This window comes from Gymnogyps californianus, chromosome Z (assembly GCF_018139145.2).
Source record: "Gymnogyps californianus isolate 813 chromosome Z, ASM1813914v2, whole genome shotgun sequence".
In the NCBI taxonomy this organism is placed as follows: domain Eukaryota; kingdom Metazoa; phylum Chordata; class Aves; order Accipitriformes; family Cathartidae; genus Gymnogyps; species Gymnogyps californianus.
The window spans coordinates 85,053,699-85,077,918 of record NC_059500.1 but is presented as its reverse complement, the minus strand read 5'-3'; the positions used below and the strand labels follow the sequence as shown (position 1 = coordinate 85,077,918).

The following is a 24,220-nucleotide window of genomic DNA, read 5'->3' as shown; positions in this document are numbered from 1 at the left end:
GTCTATGGGTGAGATCTTCAATTAGTATATAGTTGCATATATATATACAGCTATATACTATATATATACATGCAATATATACAGCTGCAGCTGAATAAAAGTCAACAGAGACATGACAATTTATGCTAACTGGAGATATGGTCTTCTTATGTTATTATTCTTACTAAAAATAGCTGTGAAATTTATGTCACTACAAAACTTGAATATTCAGAAAAAACAAAATAAGCCTTACCCTAACATACTAAAATTATCTACATTTAAATCAGCTTGTGTAGGTAGGTATGCTAGATGTTTTTACCTTTTCATTACAGATAGCTACAACAAATGAAAATACTTCTCTTGCACAGCCCTGCACTTTTTGTAAAGGAATACGAAGATATAACTATAGCCCTTCAAATTAAGCCTTTGGTTCTCTTTTACTTGTAAGCTCTCAAGTCATTAACAACTATGCCAAGACCTTGCAAACTGCTCCATTCAATCAACAGTGCTAAATTTCTTTTTATGGGAAACATGCATAGTCAAGATAAGCAGCCAGCAAGTGCATACAAGGTAAACTCCAGGATGCAAGATTTCACTTAAACAAAGAGCCTAATGGTTATTCATCTGCCAGAGTCTTGGAAAATGGCAACGGCTTCATTCAATTAAAAGTTAGATTTCTAAAGGGCACAGAATCTAAAGTGTATGATTAAATACCTAAACAAATAAAGGTACTATTGGGCTATTTATAAGATTCCAATGGTTACCTGAGACCGGGTAGTTTCAAGAGAGTTAAAAATGAAGTTAAGTGCCAAGTGCATGACCCCATGTCACGTCCCAAGTTAAAAGGAAACTCTTAAATTTGATTTCCACAGAGTTTGGATCTGGACCTAAATCAAGGTTATATTTGAGATTATATATATCTGAGTGTATGTTTGATAAGTAATTGGACTGACTGAAGGAAACAAGTCTCTTTAATGTAAAGCACGATTTATCAGAGTATTTCCTCAATGAACAGAAATATCTCAGAAATAACAACTACATTTCTTTTATATCCTTGGCAGATGACTGTGCTATGCTTATTTGATGAGTACCTGCAACAGTTAATATGTTGAGCTCAATATCAGAAATAAATCTCTGCATACCCAGAGTAAGCAGAGTGAACATGTTTGGAGGGCCTCATTAGACACTTTGACACAACAATTTTAAGTAGGCTCAAGTTCCTCACAGACGTCAGCATTTAAGTGGTATTTGCCTCTCTCTCTCGCTTTCTCTCTCTCGCTCTCTTTTTTTAAAAAGAAAGCAGCCTAACTATTTTTAGCCTTTAAAACACATGGGTCTATGCTTTTACCCTTTGTGGAATACAATATTAATTGCACCGTACATTTAGAACAACATAAATGAAGCCATTAGAGAAGACAATCATCATCACTTTGTTTACTACTCCTGCTCTTAAGGGACAGTATCTGAAATGCCACTTTCCTGCAGTAAGCAAGAATTACACAATGTCGTATTAGGCATCATGAATATGTGTAACAAGGACTAAACAGAAGTAGCCACTATGCCTCTTCTATTTGGAGCTATGCCCACTAAAAATGCAATAAATCATTATCTATTTGTGCACTAACAGCATCTTTTATATGCTTTAAGTCATAAATAGCCACTATCCAGAAAGAACAAAGTGACCATTTAAATTGAAGTAGTTATTGCCAAACACTACTGAAAGAATGCTCTGCTTACCGTTCAGAAATATGAACTTGCTGGAAAAATACAACTGCAAAAATATGCCTTATAAGAGCTTTCATATGGTGCTGGTGAGAAACTCATTAAAGCCTTTCAGTACTTTATTTTCTAAATTCATGTCAACAATTATAGAAAAAAAATGAGAAGGTGCAAGAATCTAAAAGCTCACTCAAATGTATAAGCACATCTATTTCCCAGGGAACAAAAAAAGAAAACTGCTATCAGAAAGTCTACTAAACTTTACTGCCATAATTAGTCTTCATGTCATGCAAGTTTTGGCTCTGACATAAATGCCCAAATGTCAGATCAGCCAGTTCTGCACAGACAGAGCATCAGGTAACACATCATTAAAAAAGTCATACTAAGAAATAATCTGACCTTGTGTTCCAAAAAAGAATCAAATAATGTTTTCTCGGGTGGGTGTTACTATAGGTATTCTGCAATTTAAATAGGACAACTGGCAGAACTTTTTGGTCTCTGTTCTAAATCATTTCTTGAGTCGTTTATGCAATCTTAGCTTTTAGAAAAATGACAGAAATAGTGGCAGTCAGCAGTAAACTCCTCAAAGCTCACAGAAGAACTTTTCTTACACTCCAAGCCAGGTCATTCTAGGCCTTTTCCACACAAGACATGAAGGTTTTTGCTCTGTGCATCAACTCTACCATGCCCTCCCCCAGCTAGCACAGCCACCAGTTCTGTCTTGTACTTTGTCCCTCAAAATCAAGTTTATGCATGACAAGGAATCCCAATATATGAGTAATCATCTCAGAATCAATGCATATCAGTAGTAGCAAGGCATACCAGACCCGACCGGTTAGTCATTATCCCAGCAGAAGGCACCTCCTGTGCAGTGTGTGGAGGAGAGCTTAAAATTATTATTAAAATTCTATTACAGGTATCTTATAAATGGATGTGTGGCTCAAATAACAAAAACTTTGAGAAAAAAAAGAGAAATGTGTTAAACACACATCTTTTAGTATGCATACTCTCCTTAATTTGTCCTCCTATATCTTAAACCAATACTGATGAGATGCTGCAGTACAATCATTAAAGCGATGCTGCAATTTAGAGGTAAGAGCCTTGGATTTTTGTGGGGGTGTTATTTTTAAGTCTGAAGAGTTTAAGAAAAAGGAAAAAAAAAGAAAAGGGCTGCTGCCTGCTTAAGCAGCATAACCACTATTAAGCTTTCCATCTAATGTGCAAGGACACACAGAAAGAATAAATTTTATACTCTATATTCAGACCTTCCACAGAGCTGTGAAACAATAGTTGTACCTGAGTTCTGCCCAAACAGGAATCTTAGTATTCAACTCAGTGAAAAGTCCTTTATTATTGACAACTGCAGAAAGTCAGAACCTGAAGTCCATAGCTCACCATTTCTCAGTTAATGCCTTTCCTTATGCAAGGTATATTCTGCAAAGGATAATGTGAATTCTTCTCTATTTTATTTTACTTCTTTAAAGTGCATAGACATAACTTAAGAGAACTAAATTTTCATTTTACATAAACAAACTTCTTTTCAATTTGCTTTTTGAAGTAGGAATACGGGTTTGCACAACTCTCTCACTCCCTGTCAAGGACATTATAAAAAACTGTGCTTGCCAGGCCAGTATCACAATAACTGAAAGGAACCAGCAATTCAAAATAAGGATTGCTACTTAACCTGAAAACTTGGCAAAAAAGAAGAGGGCAAAAAAGATTGCATCCAATCTGTTGAGTGTCATGCCCTAACTCTAAAGCACAATGTTTTTCTCTTATTTCTGTACTGCATACTTTAGTTCGTAACATCTTCTTGAGAGATACGCTTTGCTACTATGTCCCACTCTCCCCCCCCTCCCCAACACACCTGGTATCAGAGTGCAGCTCACTGTCAAGGCACAGAAAAGCACCCCTCTTCCTCTGTTCTTTACAGAGCTGGCGAGCGAGGACCAAGAGAGCAGAGCAGCCCCTCCTGAAGAGTGCCAGAAGGAGGGAAATCCAGAAGGAAAGAGCATTCTGCAGATATCCAGCAGAAAGACAGGGGATGAACGAAGGGTCCCACCAGCAAGCCCAGAACATATTCCATGCTGTACTTAGGGCTGTTCCCTCCCTCCCTAACAGAAATGCAACCTAGCAGCCTAAGTATGCCAAGGGATTGGCCAGCCCTAACCAAATCATTAACTGGCAGGCATAGGGAAGGGAGGACAACAGAATAGAAGTTTACAAAGAAGGTGTTTAAGAGGTCTCCTAAAGGCAGCAAGGACTGTTGCCTAAGACCACACATAGTCTTGTATACTGCAGTTACGGTTTTCAACTACTCTGCTAGTAGCTCGTTTCCGTAATACACTAATGCAGGCGACACAATAGACTATTCTTGCTCTTGCTTGAAAGGCTACTACAAGCTAGTACTAATGACTTCTTAGGACAAATGTGCATCTTCTGCAGAGCATGTTGTCAAATATGCTAAACAGATGCAGCAGCTTTTAGCAGAAAAACACATCAGTAATATCAAACAAAAAACTGCACTGCAGTTTTAGGCATGGTTAAAGAAAAAAGTTCAAACACTTTATCTGTTCTAAGAATAAAGAAACAATAACATTTTAACCAAAGTCAAAGAATATGCTGCTGGGTGTTTTTAACTTTTCCCAGTCTCCATACATGCTATTTACCATTAAGTTTGTTGTGCTATCATGTACAGTGAGCTGGCAGAGGTAAATACCAGATGTTTGTGTACTTGATACATCACAAAATTGACCTACTTCAGAAGGGCTATCACATGTTCTTACCATATACTCCTTTGTCCAGGAGAAGTAAAAATTCATCCACTGCATTTCGCATCTCGGACTCAGTAAGATCCAGCAAAGAAACAACTTTGAAATCCAGCTGTCTTAGCAAATTGGTCAATTCATAGACATCTACCATTGGAGCCTTGAGTTGGGGGTGATTCCAGTAGCTCATATTTCCTATTAACAGAGCTACCTTGTCTGTTGCTGCAAAGACAAAGGAAAAACAAAACCACATCACATTTATATTCCATGGGTTCAATATCTTTAAATTTAATTTCTTGCAAAGGGAAAATAGTATCCAATCTCACTTCAGGCACAGTATTTTATATGATTTGAAAAGTCATCCTGCATCAACAATACAGCTCAACTCTCTTCTGATCCCAAAAAACCATTTCAGCATGGTCTGACAGTCAACATATCTGAACTGTGATGCATCTCAGACTGGATAATCTGTCAAGGAGTGAGTCACAAAGGCTATCTCCCATTTCTTTCGTTTTTCTGAAAGCACAGACAATTACTGAATTCCCCCATGCAAGAAGAAATTTAATAAACATGAAAATTCTTATGGCAAGTTGCCAAAGCTATAGCCAGTGTACTTTCCCAAAAACCTCAAATTTTCTTATGCTTCTTAAAAAACAACCAAAAAAACACCACACACAAAAGATCACTTTCACATTTCCATCTCCCATGTCCCGTCTCTCTAAAACACGGTACATTTAGGTGGAAACTTTTACAGGTCAGAAGTCAGTCTTTTTTCTGTTTGTTAAGGTTTACTGTTGCTCTGGTTAAAAACAATTATACAGATACAAGAAATTTACAAAATTCAGAGGGAAGTCTACTGAGATTCTCATAGTTTGAGATACATTCATTTTGATTTTAATAAAGTCCAAAGTAATTCTGTCATAAGTAAACAAAGCAACAATGAAAAGGGGAAAAAGTCACTAACAGAAATGCTTTAGAGACCACTAGCCTGATTTTTATCAAAAAATTGCACACTAAGTTACAGAAAGGCACTTATTCAAAGCAAGGCATTTCCTCCCTGGTTTGGTACTTCTCCTCTCCAATAGGAATTATTGTCCCACAGCTCTGGTGGCAAATGAGATCACATGAATGCCCCAAACCTGCTTCAGAGTCAGTAACCCCGCACAGCTAGATCCCGAAGAGAATCTCTGTCCATAGCCTCAATGTCTAACATTTCACCTCCTTCAAACAAGATGTTTTCAACATTTTTGCAGCTGGAAAACCTCCAAGGTCTTGAACAGTGTGAACTATTGTAAAGAGCAGAGACTCAGTGACAGTGGCATACTGTCATTGAAAAACACTTTTAAAAGTACAAGCTTTCCAATTAATTTAGAAAAGATGAACCAGGTCTGGGGAGCACTTACACTCCCTCCCACACTGATGAACCTGAAAGAGTTGTAAAATCTTGACGGAGGCCAGCAGCCTTTCCACCTGGTTTAGCATTGACAAGACAACGTGCCTGACCACAGTCAAGTCTACCATGCAAATTTAAGAATGCAATTAAAAAACCCCAGCAACTATTCTTCATAACACACATATGCTATCCATCTATCTTTATGAGCTTCAGCTCAGGATCAAAGCATCCACACACTGTGCACAGGAAGAGCTGAGCTTGCAGGGACAGCATACCCTTAGCAGACAGACTACCAATCCTTTTTGTCACACCATCCTAATACCACTATCTCCAACTGTCGAAGTATTCAAAGTAATGGAGTAACACACTGGCTAAGGTCATGGCCAGAGGAATTTGAAACAGTAAACTGAAACAGATGAGAAGTTGTAGACGCTCCACCAAGTCACTAAAAATACTGGTGCCCTCACCACAGTTCACTACTGAAAGGGCATGCAAGCATTATAAAGGACTATAAAAATACACAGAAGTCTCCCTCCCTGCAGCTATTTACATGCACTACACTTATTTCACTAGCAGTGGCAGAAGCAGCAATATTCAGAAGAAGCAGAATCTATTTCCTAGATATGAAATACATATGTTCATTACAGCTACAAAACTACTTACCAACAGGTCTGTGATCTGACTGTTCTTGTAGGTCTGCTTGAAATAGATTGAAAGAGCAGATCATCAGTAACTACAGTCATAGTTGCCAATGGCAGAAAATGAACCGCATGTTCCATACAGTCATAGTCTATTGGTACTGCTTTGCCTAATACCTTGCTAGTTAAAGACAAAAAAAGAGCTCTTTTTTTTGTTTAGGTGGGGTTTTGGGGGGTTGTTTTGTTGTTGTTGTTTACCTGATTTCCTTCACTCTCTTCCAGCAAACATAGCCTAATAGGATATGAATAGCTAGTTCTATAAATTAAGAAATAATAGACGCTTACAGTATAATTTTGAATCTTACAAACTGCACATCAGCATTTTCAGTAACATCTGAAACAGTTCATCCTCTCCAAATGAAATGCAGACATGCAAGATGGGGGATGCTTAGCAGGGATGACCATCTGTATGTGAAAATTCTTTTATTTTGTACTTCACAGAGGGATGGCAGAGCCAATGCTGTGCCAAGAGGAACAGGTAAGCGATATGCCAAAGTGGCACACTTTGGATAACAGGTTACATATCATGACAGTACCACTTCAGTGACTAAAACTAAGTCTTGGCAAAATTAAACATATCTTTGATGTCTAACCCAGGAAATTATAGGACCTTTGTGATTTGAGATTTTGGGAACACTATACCAGGGATAATCCCTTATGGAGCACTACTCCAGATCTACTTTTCTATAATAAACATCAAACAGGCTTCAAATTACATTAGCTCACTCCAACATGAATTTAAGAAATATACCATTTCAACATATCATGGGTGACAGCCAGACACCTTACATCTTTTTCACCTTAATCATCTGAAAAAGCAGCAACATACTAAAACTTAAGAGTCCAAAGAAGCCACAGACAAGAAAGAAAAAGATAATTCCTTCTGTATTTGTATAAGTATACATGCAGTATAAAAGACCAGCTCTGTGTGATTTTACAGAGATAATAGCAACCCTATGATTCACTATATTCTTCAAGTTAATTTATTGGAACCAGAAAGCTGTGTTGGTATCTGCCCCTATTAGATCCCCAGTTATAAACACATCCAAATAATGTAAACTATATATTATAACCCAGCTAGGCTTCACTGATTTGTAACATAAAATGAAGATGTGAAATTAAATTTTTTCAAAACTTATCACTTACCTGATTTTTGAAGATCACTTAGATCTTCTGTGAAGAAATACACCAATAAAAATCATAGTTTAAACAAGAAGCAAAAAATAAATTTTTTATTAATAAAAATATAATTAAGTGTCATGCCATTATTAATACAAGCCGAACGTTAAAGAACAAACTACCTTTCTAAAATACTTTTGGCTTTGCATTTCTGTAAATCTAACCTTTCATATGTTTATTCCACATGCAGAGAAGAGAAAATCCTACATCAATATATTAAGCTATGCTACACACAGCATTATAATACAGTAGATCTCAAAACAAAGGGAGAAAGACATACTATGCCTCAATTCCACAGGCATGCAAGCAGTTTGAATGAATAAGGAACAAGATACCAGAATCACCCATTTGAAAAATACATGTTTGAAGGACTGCTGAAAAAGCAACATCCTGAGCAAGAAATCTTACTTTGTAAAGCCATGTGTATTCAGAAAGACTTCAGATACAATTTTCAAACATTCTAAGGTACCACAGGTTTCACTTATTTATTCTGAGAACACTGGAAACTATGAAAAAGAAAAATAATTTATCTGAAGCACCAGAGGTCTCTTAGAGCAGGCCTGCTCCATGCAGTGGAGCCCTAGGCAGACCTCTTAAGCCACAAGAGCAGGCTCTATACCCACGTGGGAGACTGGAGTGACCTGAGGTGATACTACTGTAGGTGTTAATGTAGCTTCGTAGCAGAATGATGTTGCATCCAAGCAAACTGTAGTTTGGGTGTAGACCCCCACAGACAATACAGTGGTTACATTCTGCTTCAAAGGGTAGTTGAATTACAGGTAACTAGGAGGCTTCCGCATAGCACTCCGTCAGGTAACGCAGACACCCCCAAGCCAGAAAAGATGTGAAGGCTCAAAGAGACGATCAGTTTTAGAAGCCATGCCATGAAAGTGGCTGACACCGAAATGTGTGTCACTTGTATGTTCCAGTGAGTGACAGTACACAATCCCCTCACAATGTTAAACCTTTAGCAAAAGGGCTAAAGGGGAACATCAGCTCTGGTTAAACTTTGAACAAGAAATGCTGCAGAGCAGTTTAATTCCAAGAAAATTCTACAATTCTATGAAAAAACAGGGTAGAGAGCCATTTACTGTACTTTGCAAATGCATTTTTTTTTCCATTGTTGGCAGGTAAGCTGGGGGGGCTGCTGTAAGCAGCCTTACATCTTTATATATGATCCCCTATGATGTAAATATTTACGGACGTCGAGATGCTCAGTAATCAAGGGATGGCATCAACATTAAAGGTCACAATACACTTCTTCCTCTGCATTGCAGCAATGCAAAGGAGAACAGAAATCATCCTAATAAGGATGCTGGAAACACCTCTTGCAGACACAGAGCTGACAGTGGAACTAGCTCTGTCCAGCTCTAAGGTCACCCAGGTTCCTAAACATCTTCCGCTTTTCTTGCAAGGATGTTGCCTCCTGAGCCCAGCCAAAGAAAGCTCAAGATCTTTACATTTCAGTAGAAACTGTGAGCACAGGACACAAGAACAGCGCAAAAATCAAACAACTTTGAATACCACAGAAGAAGAAAGTAGCTTAGTTTTTCTCCCGTGTGCTCTAGATCATGGTATCAAGGCAAAGAAGAGAGAAGCACATGCAGAAGGAACGTTGTATCACACATCAGTGTTTTAAAATAGACTGAAGCTCTTAACCCACACATGCTTTTCACCAACACACTCAACAATCCGTCATCCCCGTCATTAATTTTTAAAAATTGATTCACAGCTAAAGATTTACTTTACCTTCTGTGCACTCCACTGCCATAGCTTTCCTTCCTTGTGTTTTAAGGGGGGGAAAAAATTGGAAGACAATTGCTCTCAGTTATGAGAGTTAGCACACAAAGTGGAAGACAAAGGTCACTTCCAAGCTTCTCTACAATCTGGCTCTTTTCATAGCAGTATAATTCAGCATTGACCACAAGACTGTATAGTAATTATTACTAAAACTCAGGAATGCTAAACTACAGTATTTCTTAGGATAGGAAAGAACTTTTCATATGAATTATGGAATAGTATTCCCAGATAGATCTGGAAGCTATACAAACAGATCTCTTCTTTAGTTTACTGCAAGTACATGCACACATACTAAAACATGTTATATTAATTTATTCTGCTTGCTATGAATAATCTCACCTGTCCTGATGGCTGAAAGACTCAGTGTAACATAGTTCATATCACCAACAAGGGTTAAACTGTTTTTTAGTTGTCAAAAAACATAAAGAAATCAGCTTGCAATCTGCTGACAAGCCACGTACATGCTACCAATGCCAAAAAGTCGTAGCATTTCTATGCTGGTTACCATAAAAACCCAAAGCACTTTATAACCGATAAAGCTCTAAAATTCCTTCCTGCAAGCAAGCACAGCTATTTTAACAAAGGGATAAACTAAAAATACAGAAGGCATGTGCTTGGCTTAATACTGAAAGCTTCAAAAATAAATTCTAATGATAGAGAAGAAATTGATAAATCAGCTGACCTATACCAAACAGAAAAACTCCTTACCTATAATGACTTCTATCTTCTTGCTGTCTTGATCTTCCCGGTCATTGAATACATGACACCAATATGTCCCTTGATGTTCCACATCCACATAAGTTACCTGTGCAAGCATCATCACAGTCATCCCGCCAGACCCCAAAAGAATACCTGTATCAGTTTCATTTAAACCCACATGCAAGAAAGAATAAAAACTAAAAGCAAAGCCTAAACAAATCCAAAAGCTGCTGATACCCTCATTCTTCAGTAAGCTGGACGGCACATGTGTTCTAGAAATGCTTTCAAGAATTGAAGAAAGAATGCAAATCCACCTCACAGGCTTGAGATGCATTAAGCACTGAATGCAATGGCTTGTACAAATCAGAGTGCTTTGCAGTGCAAGATAGAAAGAGAAGTTTTCACTTTTACTGATACTTAATCTTTGTTATGTCAATATGTCACACCAATCCAAGATACACTATAGCCTTACATCCCATGACTACCACCTGAAACACATTCAGGATTAAAATTATGCACCCAAGAGCCTCAGAATAGGATGGGCAAGGGAGTAACAGAACAGGAGAACAACTTCTAGCGAGCACTTCCATAGGAGGTTATCAAGGCTACGAAGAAGTTATTTTCTTCAAAGAAGATTTATGTGATAAGTAAAAGGTGGTTATACGTTAGTCCCCCAAGGCTAGCACTTTGCAGTAACTTACCATGTAGACATTTTTGCTCCCATTTGCCAAGCGAAATCCATTTCTGAACCACTGGTAACGAGGAATTGGGTTTCCAACAGCTCCACATTCTAGTACCAAAGCATCCCCCACTGTCAGGTTTTGTGGCTGAGGCTGAATACAAATGCGCAACTTGTTTTCAGGCAAACCAATTAAGCTCCCTTAAAAAAAAAAGAAGGCAGAAAACAGAAAAGAAAGGATGAGACAATCTAACTGCATATAGACTAATAAGAATTGATGACATATGACCACATCTTCCTGTAACTACAACAGAATGTTTTAATAGCAATGAAATTAAGTTTCTTGTCCTTTAAGAGTATGCTAAAAATGAGTAGCAACAGCTTTCCAGTTCTTCAGTTGAAAAGTAAAAAAGAATGCATGTTAAATATACCACAGAAGTAAAAAAAAAAAAAAGCAAAGCCCTCTTTGCATTATTTATTCCTGCCTGTAGGATTATAAAGACTCCAGAGAAAGGAACAAGCACAAAGAGTGGCTACTGAAGGATGGACTGAGGATGCAACTTGTGTGCAAGTGTGTACACAGGAATAAGAATTTAAAACTTAAAATCAGTTAGTTTTAGCAAATCCCTATTCTTCTCATTCTAAACTGAGCATCAAACCTTATGGTAAACATACTAAAAAAGCCCAAAGCTAAAAACGCTTAAACATCAGCCACTGACATGTCCCCATATAGAAATGTTTTTGGGAAAGAAACCTATTCAGAAAACCCTAAATGCATTAAAGACTTGTCCAGCTGATGTAATGTAAGTTTCTATGTATGATAAAATTTATTGAAACGAAGTGTTGAAATTCATTTTTAAGACATCCACCACACACACACGAGTGCTCCACTGAAAAGGTTTCTGATCTCTGCATACTGAACAGTTCGATTAACCGACACATACTACAGCAAGCCCAGACCTACTTGTAAAGGTCGCACCAGTGATCTTTTGTCTCAGCTGCAAGGTCACTCATCTTTACTTTCAGACCACATATGTAGAAACATGTTTTGTCATCAGAGCTATTCATGACTGACAATTAGGGGGTGATGACATTTTCCTTTGCATAGTAAAATAAAGGGAGACAGTGATATGGATCTCTCTGTTCTACTAGTGTCTGAGCTCCTTGGCGCATTGTAAACTTGTATTTCAGAGATTTTACAAACAGATGTTTTGTATTTATGATCAACGTTGACTAGCGTTTTTAAAAGAAAGCTGTATTTCCCATTGCAGACTTGATACTGGTAAAAAGACTGACAGATGCCTGAGCAAATACTCTCTTCTATGACCACTGCTGTATGGCATTTCAAATACAGAGATCCTGGCTTACCATGTTCTCTATCAGCTTCTATAATGGTGTTGGGTTTTGGTTTTTTTTTTTTTTTACAAAGAGCTTTGTTTTCTGTAACTTTTATCATAGAAAAGATTTTTATATGTCAAAATAAACTTTACTACCTTTCACTCAGCTGTTTACAGAACCTTCTCTCCCCCCCCCCCCCCCCCAACGTCCCAGTTTGATATCAGGATCTTTTAACATAATGTAAGGAATTAATTTCTGTTTAGGGCAGAAAGACAGATGTAAGATAAGATGGAAAGGAACTGCTGTTGTAGTCAAATTAAACAGGATTAGTATTTAAGACAAGGAACACAAAAGTTACAGAGAGTGAAAAAGAACACGAGATTGAAAGATAACATGGTTTCTGTCTCCAGTGGGACCCGTTACCTGCCATCTCATTTACAGGCCCTTGTTGGTACAGCCTGTTGTTGTACCACTCACAAAATACACTAACAAGCCTGTACCAGTATCTTTCGGAATTGTGTCTGGCTGCCTCACTGATCACAAGCTCACAAGACAGCTATGAAAGACAGCTTTTACTGAATGGAAAATGGTCGAGCTCTCATCAAACAGAAAGCAATGAAAAGAGGAGGAAAAAATATCTGAAAAAAGAAAGCAACCAAGGGAGCAGGAAAAGAAAAAAAAAAAAAGACAGTCAGTAGCTGAAATAGAAGATTTCATACCTAGTCAACATTTGCAGAAATGGTACTGTCAGTATCATCTAGTTCAACTGAAATACCAGTAATTCCAGGCCAAATGCTACAGGAGATGGAGAGCATTCATTCAGTTCAAGTACTACATACCCCTTTTAGGTTTCTTTGTAAGGACCCTAAGAGGGAAAGTTAGAGCAAGGAGCAATCCATCCTGCCCCTCATCATTTTACCCATAACGAAGACTTAAACATGCTAAAATTCACTTCCACTATGGTTCCTGGTTGGCCAAGAGTCATGGAACATAAAGCAAGGCACTAGTCTGTGGATACTGCTGCCCTTTAGTCACCAAAACTTTTGCCACAAGTGTGAAACAATATACTGCTGTTTTTCTCAGATTTTTTTTTAAAAGTAGTCATTACAAGGTTATTCATCTCAGCTTCCTGGTGCAATCAGCAAGATCTAAAACTGCAGGTTTCTAACTGAAGAGAACCTGAAGTAGGAGCAAAGGAAAAGCAGAAGAAATCATTGCTTCGATAAGGGACTGAGAATATGTTCAAGATTAAGATGTAAAAAGGTCACCTCAAATGACATTGCAATAGCTTTTGATCTTTTACTGGAAGATCGGTTCTCTCTCTTTCTTTTCCTGACATGAATAATTTTTATATGTGGGATGCAAGTGGAAAACACCTTTGACTTGTGACATAAGACAACATACGTAGTCTTCACAGTCTGAAGACAGTGCAGTTGATTTCTATCTCACTCATCTTTAGGCCAATAGCAAGCAAGTCCAGGCTATTTAATTAGAAAGTTTATAAAGGGTAGACTTAGTGCATGAGTCAATGCCTATTTAATGCAACTGACTATTCTGTAAAAAAACCCCAAACCCCCCAAAAACCTACACACACCAGAAAACAAAAAGACGTCACTCCAGCAACCTCAGGAAACTGGAAATAAATGCACAGTATTAATATACTAGATCCAAGAACTAAATTTCCAAGATTTTCTTTACGTTCTACTAACAAATTCCAGTACTAGCTCAATACTGTTGAGTAGACAGCTATTGAATCTTATTTGCTTTCTGCTATTACTCCATTCTCCTCACGCTTCTTCCACTTCCATACTTTCATCATGTATGCTGCAGATGGAGATTAACCCATCACTGAAGCAGAGGTACCTTCAAGCCAGTGCCATAAATTCATAAGGACTTACACTGGTACAGTTCAATTACTATGGCTTTTCTTATGCAGGTAACACACATTTGACTGTTAGCTGACCATTTAAAAAAACGATGAAGATGCAACTCACACCAAAAAGACTCAGTTTAACTCATGTGTTTGCTCCTCTCATAGGTTTATTTCAGTAAATTGTTGGCATGTCTTCACTATTATCTGGGTTGGTTATATGAAGTTGAAAAGATTGCATCAGCAAACATATATTCTGCAACAGACGTATCCACAGAGCCCCAGCCTCTCTCTCTTTTCCCCAGGTGTTCTCGCAAAGAAAGAATGTGCTGGGCTTTGACCAATTTATCCTTCCCAATTGGTACACGTCTAAGATTGTGATAGCCTATTATGATCTGAAAAAGTGACTGGAAGGGAGATCTATCACTTTGCTACCTGCCAAACCTTATTCCAGACCTCAGTGCTGTTTCCTCAGACTGCAGTTAACCCTCTTTCCATTCCACAGTACCTAGGTTTTCTAAAGTGTCCAGGCCTCCAGCATGCATGCACTCTTCTGTAGTAGTACTGTTTTGACCTTCTAGGTAAGGTAGGACTTCTTTCTAGGAAGGCAGAGAACCTCATTAGATTCTCCTTTACCTTTCTTCTCAAGCCTGGCAGCACACAGATGAAGGGGAAACAAACAGTCCTGACTATTAGGCCAGAGCCCATGGGGCAGACATTCAGAATAGACTGTGTGCATCCAGTCACTAGCAAGTTACAACAAGAGGTAAACAGGTAAACAACAAAAGAGTTAAAAACCTGCTTTTCTGGTCCAAGAATCCTCTAAGAATTAAAAGGATCTGAGACTGTGTATGTTTTCCATCTATCTATTCTTATCCACCACTGTAGAACTTCATTTCTCTTCTGCTTTTGTGACCAGCACAAGAACCCAATAATTGGACACCGCATTTTTAATCAGCCCTCTTTCACATCTGTGCAAGACAGCAACGGGGACCCAAGTTCCTCTAACAGGTGGGAAGACAGACTTCCACAAGACAACGTTTTTGCCACTCACCATGAGATGCACCCTGGAGATCACAAACTTCAAGTCGTGCCCACCGGCTGAATACAAAGGAAGATTCACTGTTCACTCGACAGATGTAAAAGCCAGAATCATTTACGTTCACTGGATTCAAAACCAGCTCTGGAGAATTACCATGGGGAACCTGAATTACAGGTGAACCAAGAAATATTTAAATTTAGATTGATTTAATCTAAACCAGGATCAAACATTAGAATATTTATTTCTATGTCCACAACACCAGCCTCAACTCCTTTGCTAACTTGAAACTTTTGGATGAGAAAGTCTTGTTCTATGTATTTAGCAGCTCAGAGACAGGGTTTCTTCCAAGAATAATTCATATGTCTCTACTCAAGACAATTCTGAGCTTTTAAGCCAGTTGAAAAGCTCTTCCTGAAATTAATAATTTTTACCTTTCTCCACAAATAACTCAGAACAATTTCTTAAGCACTACTCCAACCAGCATGTGTGTTACATTCAGCTCTAGTCTTAAGATACATTCAACTATGACCAGGAAACTATAACATTCTTTCACAGAAAAATAATTTTTTACTACATCTATATTTTAACTGCATTGAGCAGGAAATTACTGTAATCATACTTTTTAAGCCATGTTTTGTATGATCTACATAAACTTTTAGAAAGGTGTAGGAAATGAGTTAAAAATTTCAGTCCTAACAGCAATTTAAAATACCATAAACTTACTGCATTTTTAAAAATAGTACTTACAATAAAATAACATTAAGAAAAAAGTGCATTCATCTTGTAGAAAGATAACTAGGACCAGAAATATGGGCATAAGTGCTGCCATTCCCATTCCAGAGATACCAGCTCACATGCGTTCCAGTATTTTACTGAAGAAGTCTGTGGCACCACTGAGTTCAGGCCTTCAACTGTTCATTCTTAGGAAACCAGTCTCCATCTGTCCAAGACCAACAGCGACTGGCATTTGTTCCAGTGTGGCAGTTTCTCAGTGGCCTGTGTTAAACTTCTTGGCAGGCTGAGACACAACTAAACTTACGGTTTCCTTACTGTCACATTCCAAGATCAGCCTCCAAGGATGGAGTGGTTTGAATATAAGGAATCACCTTATTGTTTTAGCCCACTGATAGGGTCATTATGCAGCATTTCTTAAACTTCTATTTTTATTAGCGTATATGTAGCAATCTTCTCCCATTGTAAATAAGAGTAACAGTCTTAAAAAACCAAAAGTATCATCCACAATCATTACCTATTATTTTCATCATTTAAAAAAAAACCAAACTATATTCTGTATCAACTCTTACCTCTTTTTCCTGCTTGAACCACTGGTAATGCACAAATGGGTGTCCTGTTGCCCAACAACACAGCTTGACGACCTGACCAGAGAGCACTGCTTGAGAGTCTGGCTGTACAACAATCTTTATACCTTTAAAAAAGAATTTATGCATAGGAAAGTTATTAAGAAATACAATTCCACAGTTTAGATTTGCATTTAAATTGTCCTTTGAGCAAAGAAAGTTTCTATCATTAAAAATACTTGAAAATAATATGTTGGTACTGTGTATACAAGCAGTTCCAATTAGTTACATGACTTTAAGGCATTCAAAACTGTCTTCCATTACACAAAATCCATGTTCAAATTGAGCAGTACTCTACAGAGTTTATCAAAGATTTGAAGTAGATCATTCAGATATTTTAATTTTAGGATACTTCAGTCCCTCTTGCTCTCTACTCACTAAAGCAAACAATACTTCCAATGGCATCATAGATCCCTTCTAGGAAAGGTATTCCCAGTTTTAAGAGTTTGCTCACTCCCAACAATTTCTCCGAGTCGTTAATCTTCAGATTAAGATTAGGCACAGCCTGAGGGATGGATCAAAACAGTAAGAGTTAGTTTAACTACAACATAGCGCGTTTTTCTACTATTCCTCATGCAACTTTATTAGCTGAAACATTGGTTTCAGCTTTATGCCTTTGACTCCTGTAGAACACAGAGCTGGGGTTTTCTTTTGCCAATATGCAAGGTAAAATTTTCCACTTCAAATTTTAACTGCCAGAAAATAGCATGAGCGAAATTCTGACACCAGTCTGATATGATCCAGTTATTTTCTTAACCTAGACCATTCCAGAGATCTTGTTACAGCATGACCCCAAAAACAGATCCACTGGTATAACCAAGGTCATCAGAAGAAGCCAGGGGGAGGGAGTCAACTGCAGAACAGAAAGTTTAACCTCACACTGCTGTCAAAAAATACATGGACCTATGACCAAGGTGTTCAGCAACACTGAGCTGATAAGCGATGAAAAAAATCATTAGTTTAAAGCATTATTTGCTATGGATGGTAAAATGCATTTAACAACCCCAGTGGGACCACGAGCAATACTACACATTAATGACTAGTTGCTACAATACTAGCGTTGTGGGTTAACCCCGGTGGGCAGATAAGCACCACACAGTGCCCCACCGCCAGTGGGATGGGGGAAGAGGGAAAGGAAGAATAAAAACAAGAAAACTTGGAGGTGAAAATAAAATGAACAAACAAAGAATAATAATAATTGTTTAATAAGTGAAGGATGAGTGGAAGAATAGGGAAGAAAACAAAACAAAACAAGTGACACAAAGGCAATCACTCACCACCTCCTGTGGGTAGACTGATGTCCAGCCAGTTTCTAAGCAAAAGATGGCTAGGCCCTCCAAAACTCCCTCTTTTCCCTTTTATTGCTGAGCATGATGTTATATGGTATGGAATATGTCTTTGGTTAGTTCAGGTCATCTGCCCAATTGTGTCCCCTCCTAGCCTATTACACACCCCCAATCTATTCACTGGGGGGGCAGAGCGAGAAACAGAGAAGGCTTTGATGCGGTGCACACACTGTTCAGCAAAAGCTAGAACACTGGTGTGTTATCAGTACTGATCTGGTCAAAAATCTAAAACACAGCACCATATGAGCTGCTATGAAGAAAATTAATTCTATCCTAACTAGGCCCAGTACAACTAGTTAGAGAAAAAGCACAGAAATAGTGAACGGTACAGAGGCACTTCATCACCATTTCACTACTCTCAGAAATGAATAATCAGATACAAAATAGGTATACGTACTGAAAATTTCATTTTTTTTAGAGTCAGTCTAATTTCCCTGTTTTGGGAGAAAGTAGTTCCTTCTTTATAGTTTAATGAAAACACATTGCAGCAGCTGAAAGTGTAGTCTGGTACAGAAGCAGTATTCCAGATTGCTGGGGGAATAATCTTACAGAATAGTATAGAGTAAGCCAGAAGCTGTGTAAAAAAATAGCTGCAAAGAGATCGCAAATATCCTGGTACAAGACTCAAGATTATCATTTGCTCCAAGCCTTCTTGTTACTCTCTGCCAGGAGTTTTCTTTTTTTCCCCCTCATGTTTAACGGCTCAGCCGCACATCAGAACTTTTTCCTCACAGAGACTGTTTGAGGAAAGAAACCATAACAATTTGATCAACGGGCTGAAACCTGAGCAGAAACCCATGTGGTCAACAGACTGAAGCAGAGATTATACGACATTTGGAAATGACACAATCTTTGTCTAGCAGGGAAGCGAGCTATATTAACTTCCCCCCCCCAATCTTACTCTGAAATAGTTGATCACACATGCAGCTACTCCAAAGTAGCTACAGGACTTGAAAATTCCCTGCCTTCCTTTCTCTAAAATAACTTCCCTCTATACCCTAGCCCTGAAGATTGCTACCTCAGTTCCTCATTTAACACTTCCTCCGCTGTTTTTCATAGTTAAAGGGAGTGTGTTAAGTACAGTTTTCGAGCATCACAATCACCCAACATTAACCAAGACAAACAGGAATTATATTATTTCAGTTTAAAGGACAGAAAAATTAAGAAGACTTGATCTTTCCAAAGACTTCAACTTTTTTTTTTTTTAAAATCTCTCCTGATTTGCATCACTAACTTCTCTTAAAAAAGTAGTCGAGAAAAACAAATTCTCTGAAAAATTAGAATTTTGCACTCCTTGGAAGCATTACAAACAAGTTCTAAGAAATCTGATTCATAATTTCTTCAGTTTCATTTATTTTCCTGCAATTCATTCAGCACTACACAGCTACTTCCTGCAAGCATTACAGAATTTAATGGTTCAAAAAGAAAACCTTCTGGCTCAATTTTCTGAATGATTACAAAGATACACAAATACTTTTTCGATTTTCCTTGGAAAATGCAAAGCTTGAGTTTTACCATTGAGGATGGCAAACCGACATTTATGGTTATCAGACTTTGAAACATGCAGTGCAAATTAAGTACTCATAATCTTAACAATAATCCAACTGTTATGTTCTTAGCTTACACATCAGTAAACATTTTCAGTCATTTCTGGAAACTCAGCCTCAATTACTCACATTCAGACTGAAGTGCCTAAACTGCTGCAGTAAGAGACCTGCCTGCAGAGGAAAATCACCTCTTTGCTCTTGTTTCAATCACCACAATTCAGTGAGGTTGCACAAGGACTAGACTGTAATACCACAAATTGCGTATTAAGCCTTTTTTCCTTCTTAGCCTGGGAGAAAGCTCTTTGCATTTCATTCATTTCCAGCGAGTTCACAACATGACAAGCTAAAAAAAGGGAAGAAAAGGGATGGAGAGGTGACCCAAGGAACAAGACGCCTAGGCTTTCTCACTACCAAAAAGGAGGCGTTTTAAAGTTATTATTACTACTATTTTGTGTCTTTATAGGAAGATGATCTTCTATGGAGTTAATCGAATGTGACAGGCAAGTCTCTAAGCTCTGAGAGACAAACAAGGTCTGGAACTTGGTTCTGGGAGTCTATGACTCTCCAAGAGATCCTCTGTATTGCTGCAAACAAAGCAATGTCCCAGCTTGTAACAATACATCTCTGCCATAAAGGTACTGACGTAGTATCACTGCCAAAACAGACCGCTAAGCAGCATCAAAACTGTACGCTCATTAACCAGTACACTCACAGGCTCAAAAGGTTTGTCTTTTTTTAACTGCATCAACTAAGCTGGTAAAAAACAGTCTAACAAACCAGTATGACAGCTATAAAGGTCTTACATTAAACAATCCCATTCCTAAAGGAACCTGAGCAACACTTAAGCTCTTTTGGGTGTATTAGAACAAATGGGCAGTTACGAATTTGTACTTTGACTTCAAGCATCAACAACCCCTGAACATTTAAATAAACTCACTGCAAGTATCAAGGCCTACCACTTCTTTTTAAATAGTTTAAAATTCTTTTTGACCTAAACTTTCTTCAAATACCCTTTGCTTTGGTTTCTCTTGGTTCCAGTTTCTCAGTCTCTATGAAGCTACCCAGTCCTCCTTAGAAGGCGCTGAAACCATTCTATCACAGATCATACTGTTCTGCAAGAGATGCATTTGTAACAAGACCATCTCTGCAGTTCCAAGGGGTCTTGAAAAAAGTCTACTTATTGGCTTGTTCTCCTCAATACAAGGATATCTTAGCTATCTATCCAGTTCCCTAATTGATACCACTATCTCACAATTCTGCTATGTAGCAAGTTCCTGTTTTACCCAGGATTTAGTCTTCATTACATATTTCAAAATGTAACTTGACTGACAGCCACACAGAAATCCTCAATTCAATGGTGATGATACTTGACATGATCACAGATCAAGCAAGCACAACACTTTTGCTCAGTGCAGGCACTCTGCAGTACAAATGTGAACCAGGACCATTCTTGTTTTCAGTACTCCCCCAGTAATCACTGTGGTTACCAGTAACTCTCCATGGAGAACAATAAAAAGGAACAATCATTCATAGTGCAGGACAGCATACTACCGCCTATGCCTCCACCTCAACTCTTGCCCCTATGAGTGCAATCCACTCACACTGATATAACACCAATTCCCCTCTTCCCGCCAAGCCTACAGTAGTATCCTTCAGCTAGAATAAGCTATCATGTAACTCAATCATACCACATTCAACACACCATGGTCCTCCTCATACAGTAAGAAGCAGCAGCCTTAACTAGACGAAACGTCTGTAACGCATTACTATAATTTACTTGAAAAATTCCAAGGTTGTCTTACAACGGTTCTCAGCCCATGGCTTCTTTTCTCACACTGTCCAAAGAATAGGACAGCTGTAAGTATGACAAGGAGCTTGCTAGTCTTGTTTCCACTCCCTGCTCTGAAGAGAAGCTTTTGTAACTTCCCAGTAGGCTGAATTTCACCACATCCTAAAGGAGGATGACATAAAATAGGGCCCTGACTTTGTACTATACCAAGAAGCACTTGATCTACATGGTCTTACCCATGCATTCCCTTGCGTTGCCCCACTTCCTAGACTTTTTGTTAAGAAGCAAGCTGAATGTGTTAGTAGAAAATAATCTAGTTCTATCCTAAGTTAGTCTGTTTTTCTGTTCAATTAGCAAGTTGGACTGCATCCAATATGCACCAGAACTGGCACTAATTGGACCCTTCCCTTTCAATTAGGGTAAGCTATGAAATGCAGTTAACAAAACCTGTAGCCCGAACAGATGGCTGGCAACACTACTTGTCTTTCTAACTCAATCATTTCCATTCTATAAGCATCTCCCAAAGGCATAGTTTGATACAGAACCCAAGTCAGCAGAGGGAATGACAGCACCTGTCACATCCATGCAGCCAAGTCCAAGTCTACAACAATACTGCATTAAGCCTGCTTATCTACATTGCTTACTTTTAATCTCAGAATCATATGAGCCAATTATTGTGGTAATCATATGAATACCAATTACTAGAATTCAAACACTAAAGATGGTTTTACTTACTGTAGCAAACGAATACTTCAGTGTTTCCAGCGTAAAACACACAGTTGCAGTGAAAGCACACACCAGAACTGACCTGAATGGCTGAGACACTGGAGAGCCTCTGTATGCTCCAGGGCCTGCAAGAACTCCACAAGCTCCACCACAGTGCAACCGCGATCTCCCAGTAGTTTCAGGAGACTCCAGCTGGGACTTCCTTCTGGCTCCAGCACTTTGAGGGAACACTGTTCTAAATCCAGAGGGCTACAAAATAATGAGAAAGACATGGCATAGACCTCCTTGGTACTTTTTCCTCAAAAAGGAGTCGAGTTAAAAATCACTTGTGGACAAACAAAAAGATTTAAAAAAACCCCCAGACATGGGAAGTTCCTAGCTGATTTGGACATATTTGCAGTATTTCCTTCAAGTTTCAGGAGTTCAGAGGTTATACAGTGACACCTCCACAGACAGAAAGTGGTATTAGTGAGTTGCATGCTACAAAACAAGAGATGCTTGTACCTAACAATTCTGATCAAATGTATTAAGAAATCTTCTAATTTTCACTTTTTAAAGTCTCAGCAGAAAAACAAGTACAGCACTTTTCATTTTCATGTGCCTAATTCAGAAGCGGTAAAGAATGACTCAGAATCTAACTTGAAAGTCCAGGAAGACTTTGATTTTCAGAGTAGTTGTTGAAATAAGTGACTGCTGCAGCTGAACTGATACACACATCTTCTGCTACAGTGCAGTTAACTGCTCCAATAAGGTCATCTCCAGGTATAAACATGCATAGTTTTAAACTTTGGTGTTAAGTCTTCATGCACTTTCAATCACAGCAGATTAAAATAACACAGATAACAGGAAATGAATACAGCTACGGAAAGGGAATGCAAGTTTATGTATTCCCACTAAAAAGATCCATCAATGTTTCTTTCATTAAATCACAGTGCCATGCAAACCTGGAGGTGAGATATTTTCAATTATCACATAGACTTTCATAGTATTGTACTGGATAATACAGTGAAACAAACATAGCAACAGGCCCTACAGAGGGATCACATTGTAGTCCTCAGGTTCTATTTGCCTATATCAATAAATACAGTCACAACACAGAAAGGACACATCTTTGTAATGTACATTCAGTGCTGCACTTGAAATGCCTCATTTTTTTTAAGATGCTACCCTCTAAACAAAATCTTGAAAAGCCACAGGAAGTAAAATGGTCAGGAAGCGATCTAGAAAATGTGACCTAGGAAGAAAGAGTTGAAGAAAATGAATGCGTTTACCCTAATATAGACAAGAGGAGCTACAGGGAACAGTCATCAAACATTTTCCGTGTTCCCTGTCTAGGGCAAGCAGTTGGCTGCATTCGTGCTGAGGAAAGTCAGGTGAGGTACAAGGGGATGTGTTCCAACTACAAAGGTGGCAAAGCAAAAAACTATGCTGCTTGCAGCCTGTTACTTCTTTGCTGGAAGCCCTCATGTGGGACTAAGCAAACATCTCCTAGAGATGGGCTACCTGTCCTTGATCCTACCTGCCCCAGCACAGGGGCTTCGGTTAGGGGATGCTCCCTTCCTTTGTACGAATGACGTGCGGGTTTGCGGAGAGGGACAGTATAGCCGCCACAGGCTGGGTACCTCTGGATTCAGGTAGAAGCGGCAATAAAACAACAGCAGCATTCAGCTGCTGTTCTTCGCTGGAGTACAAACTTATAAAGGAGCTGGTAAGCAAAGACGAAGCCACAGCTGCTTCATCCTCGCTGCCCCGCCACTGACTTCAGGACCGGTACCACCGGTCGGCCGCATCGCTCACGATCCCGCGTGCTTTCAGCAACGGATGCGCCAGAGCGCGGCCCCAGGGAAGGCTCCGGCAGGGACCCCGCGGCCGGCGCGTCCCCTGCCCCTCGACCCCGCGGCGGCACCACGGCCTCAGCCTTCGCTCTGCCAAGACGCCCGGCCCCTCCGCCCGGGGCTGCGCCACCCGAGCCCCGCGGCTTCCCCGCCGCGGGAGCCGCTCCCCGCCAGCCCGCCGAGGCCCCCGCCGAGGCCCCTGCCGCCCCCCGCGCAGCCCAGGGCCGCGGGCCACCCCCCAGCCTCCCGTGCCGGCTGCCGCGCTCCTCGCCCGCTCCCGCAGGCCGCCCTCACCTCAGCCGGACCCTGCCCCGGCTCCCCGCTCGCTGCGCCAGGTCCCGCCAGCCCTTGCCGGGCGCTGCCCGGTCCAGCAGCTCGCTGAGCCTCCGGAGCAGCGGCTCCGCCAGGCGGCTGAGGGGCAGGGACCCCAGCGTGCTCCGCACCGGCTCCGACAT

General features: G+C 39.5%; 1 protein-coding gene across 1 annotated transcript in view; it reads right to left on the bottom strand.

Annotated features, from left to right (window-relative positions):
• MALT1 (MALT1 paracaspase) overlaps positions 1–24,220 on the bottom strand; it is a 39,067-nt gene extending 14,847 nt beyond the window's left edge. Inside the window, exons 1-10 of the mRNA XM_050913459.1 lie at positions 24,060–24,220; positions 22,013–22,179; positions 16,469–16,590; positions 15,177–15,327; positions 10,937–11,115; positions 10,245–10,341; positions 9,486–9,518; positions 7,704–7,730; positions 6,523–6,558; positions 4,485–4,688 (exon numbers count right to left, since the gene is read on the bottom strand). Coding sequence (XP_050769416.1) covers positions 4,485–4,688; positions 6,523–6,558; positions 7,704–7,730; positions 9,486–9,518; positions 10,245–10,341; positions 10,937–11,115; positions 15,177–15,327; positions 16,469–16,590; positions 22,013–22,179; positions 24,060–24,220 — 1,177 coding nt within the window. The remainder of the gene's footprint in view (positions 1–4,484; positions 4,689–6,522; positions 6,559–7,703; positions 7,731–9,485; positions 9,519–10,244; positions 10,342–10,936; positions 11,116–15,176; positions 15,328–16,468; positions 16,591–22,012; positions 22,180–24,059) is intronic.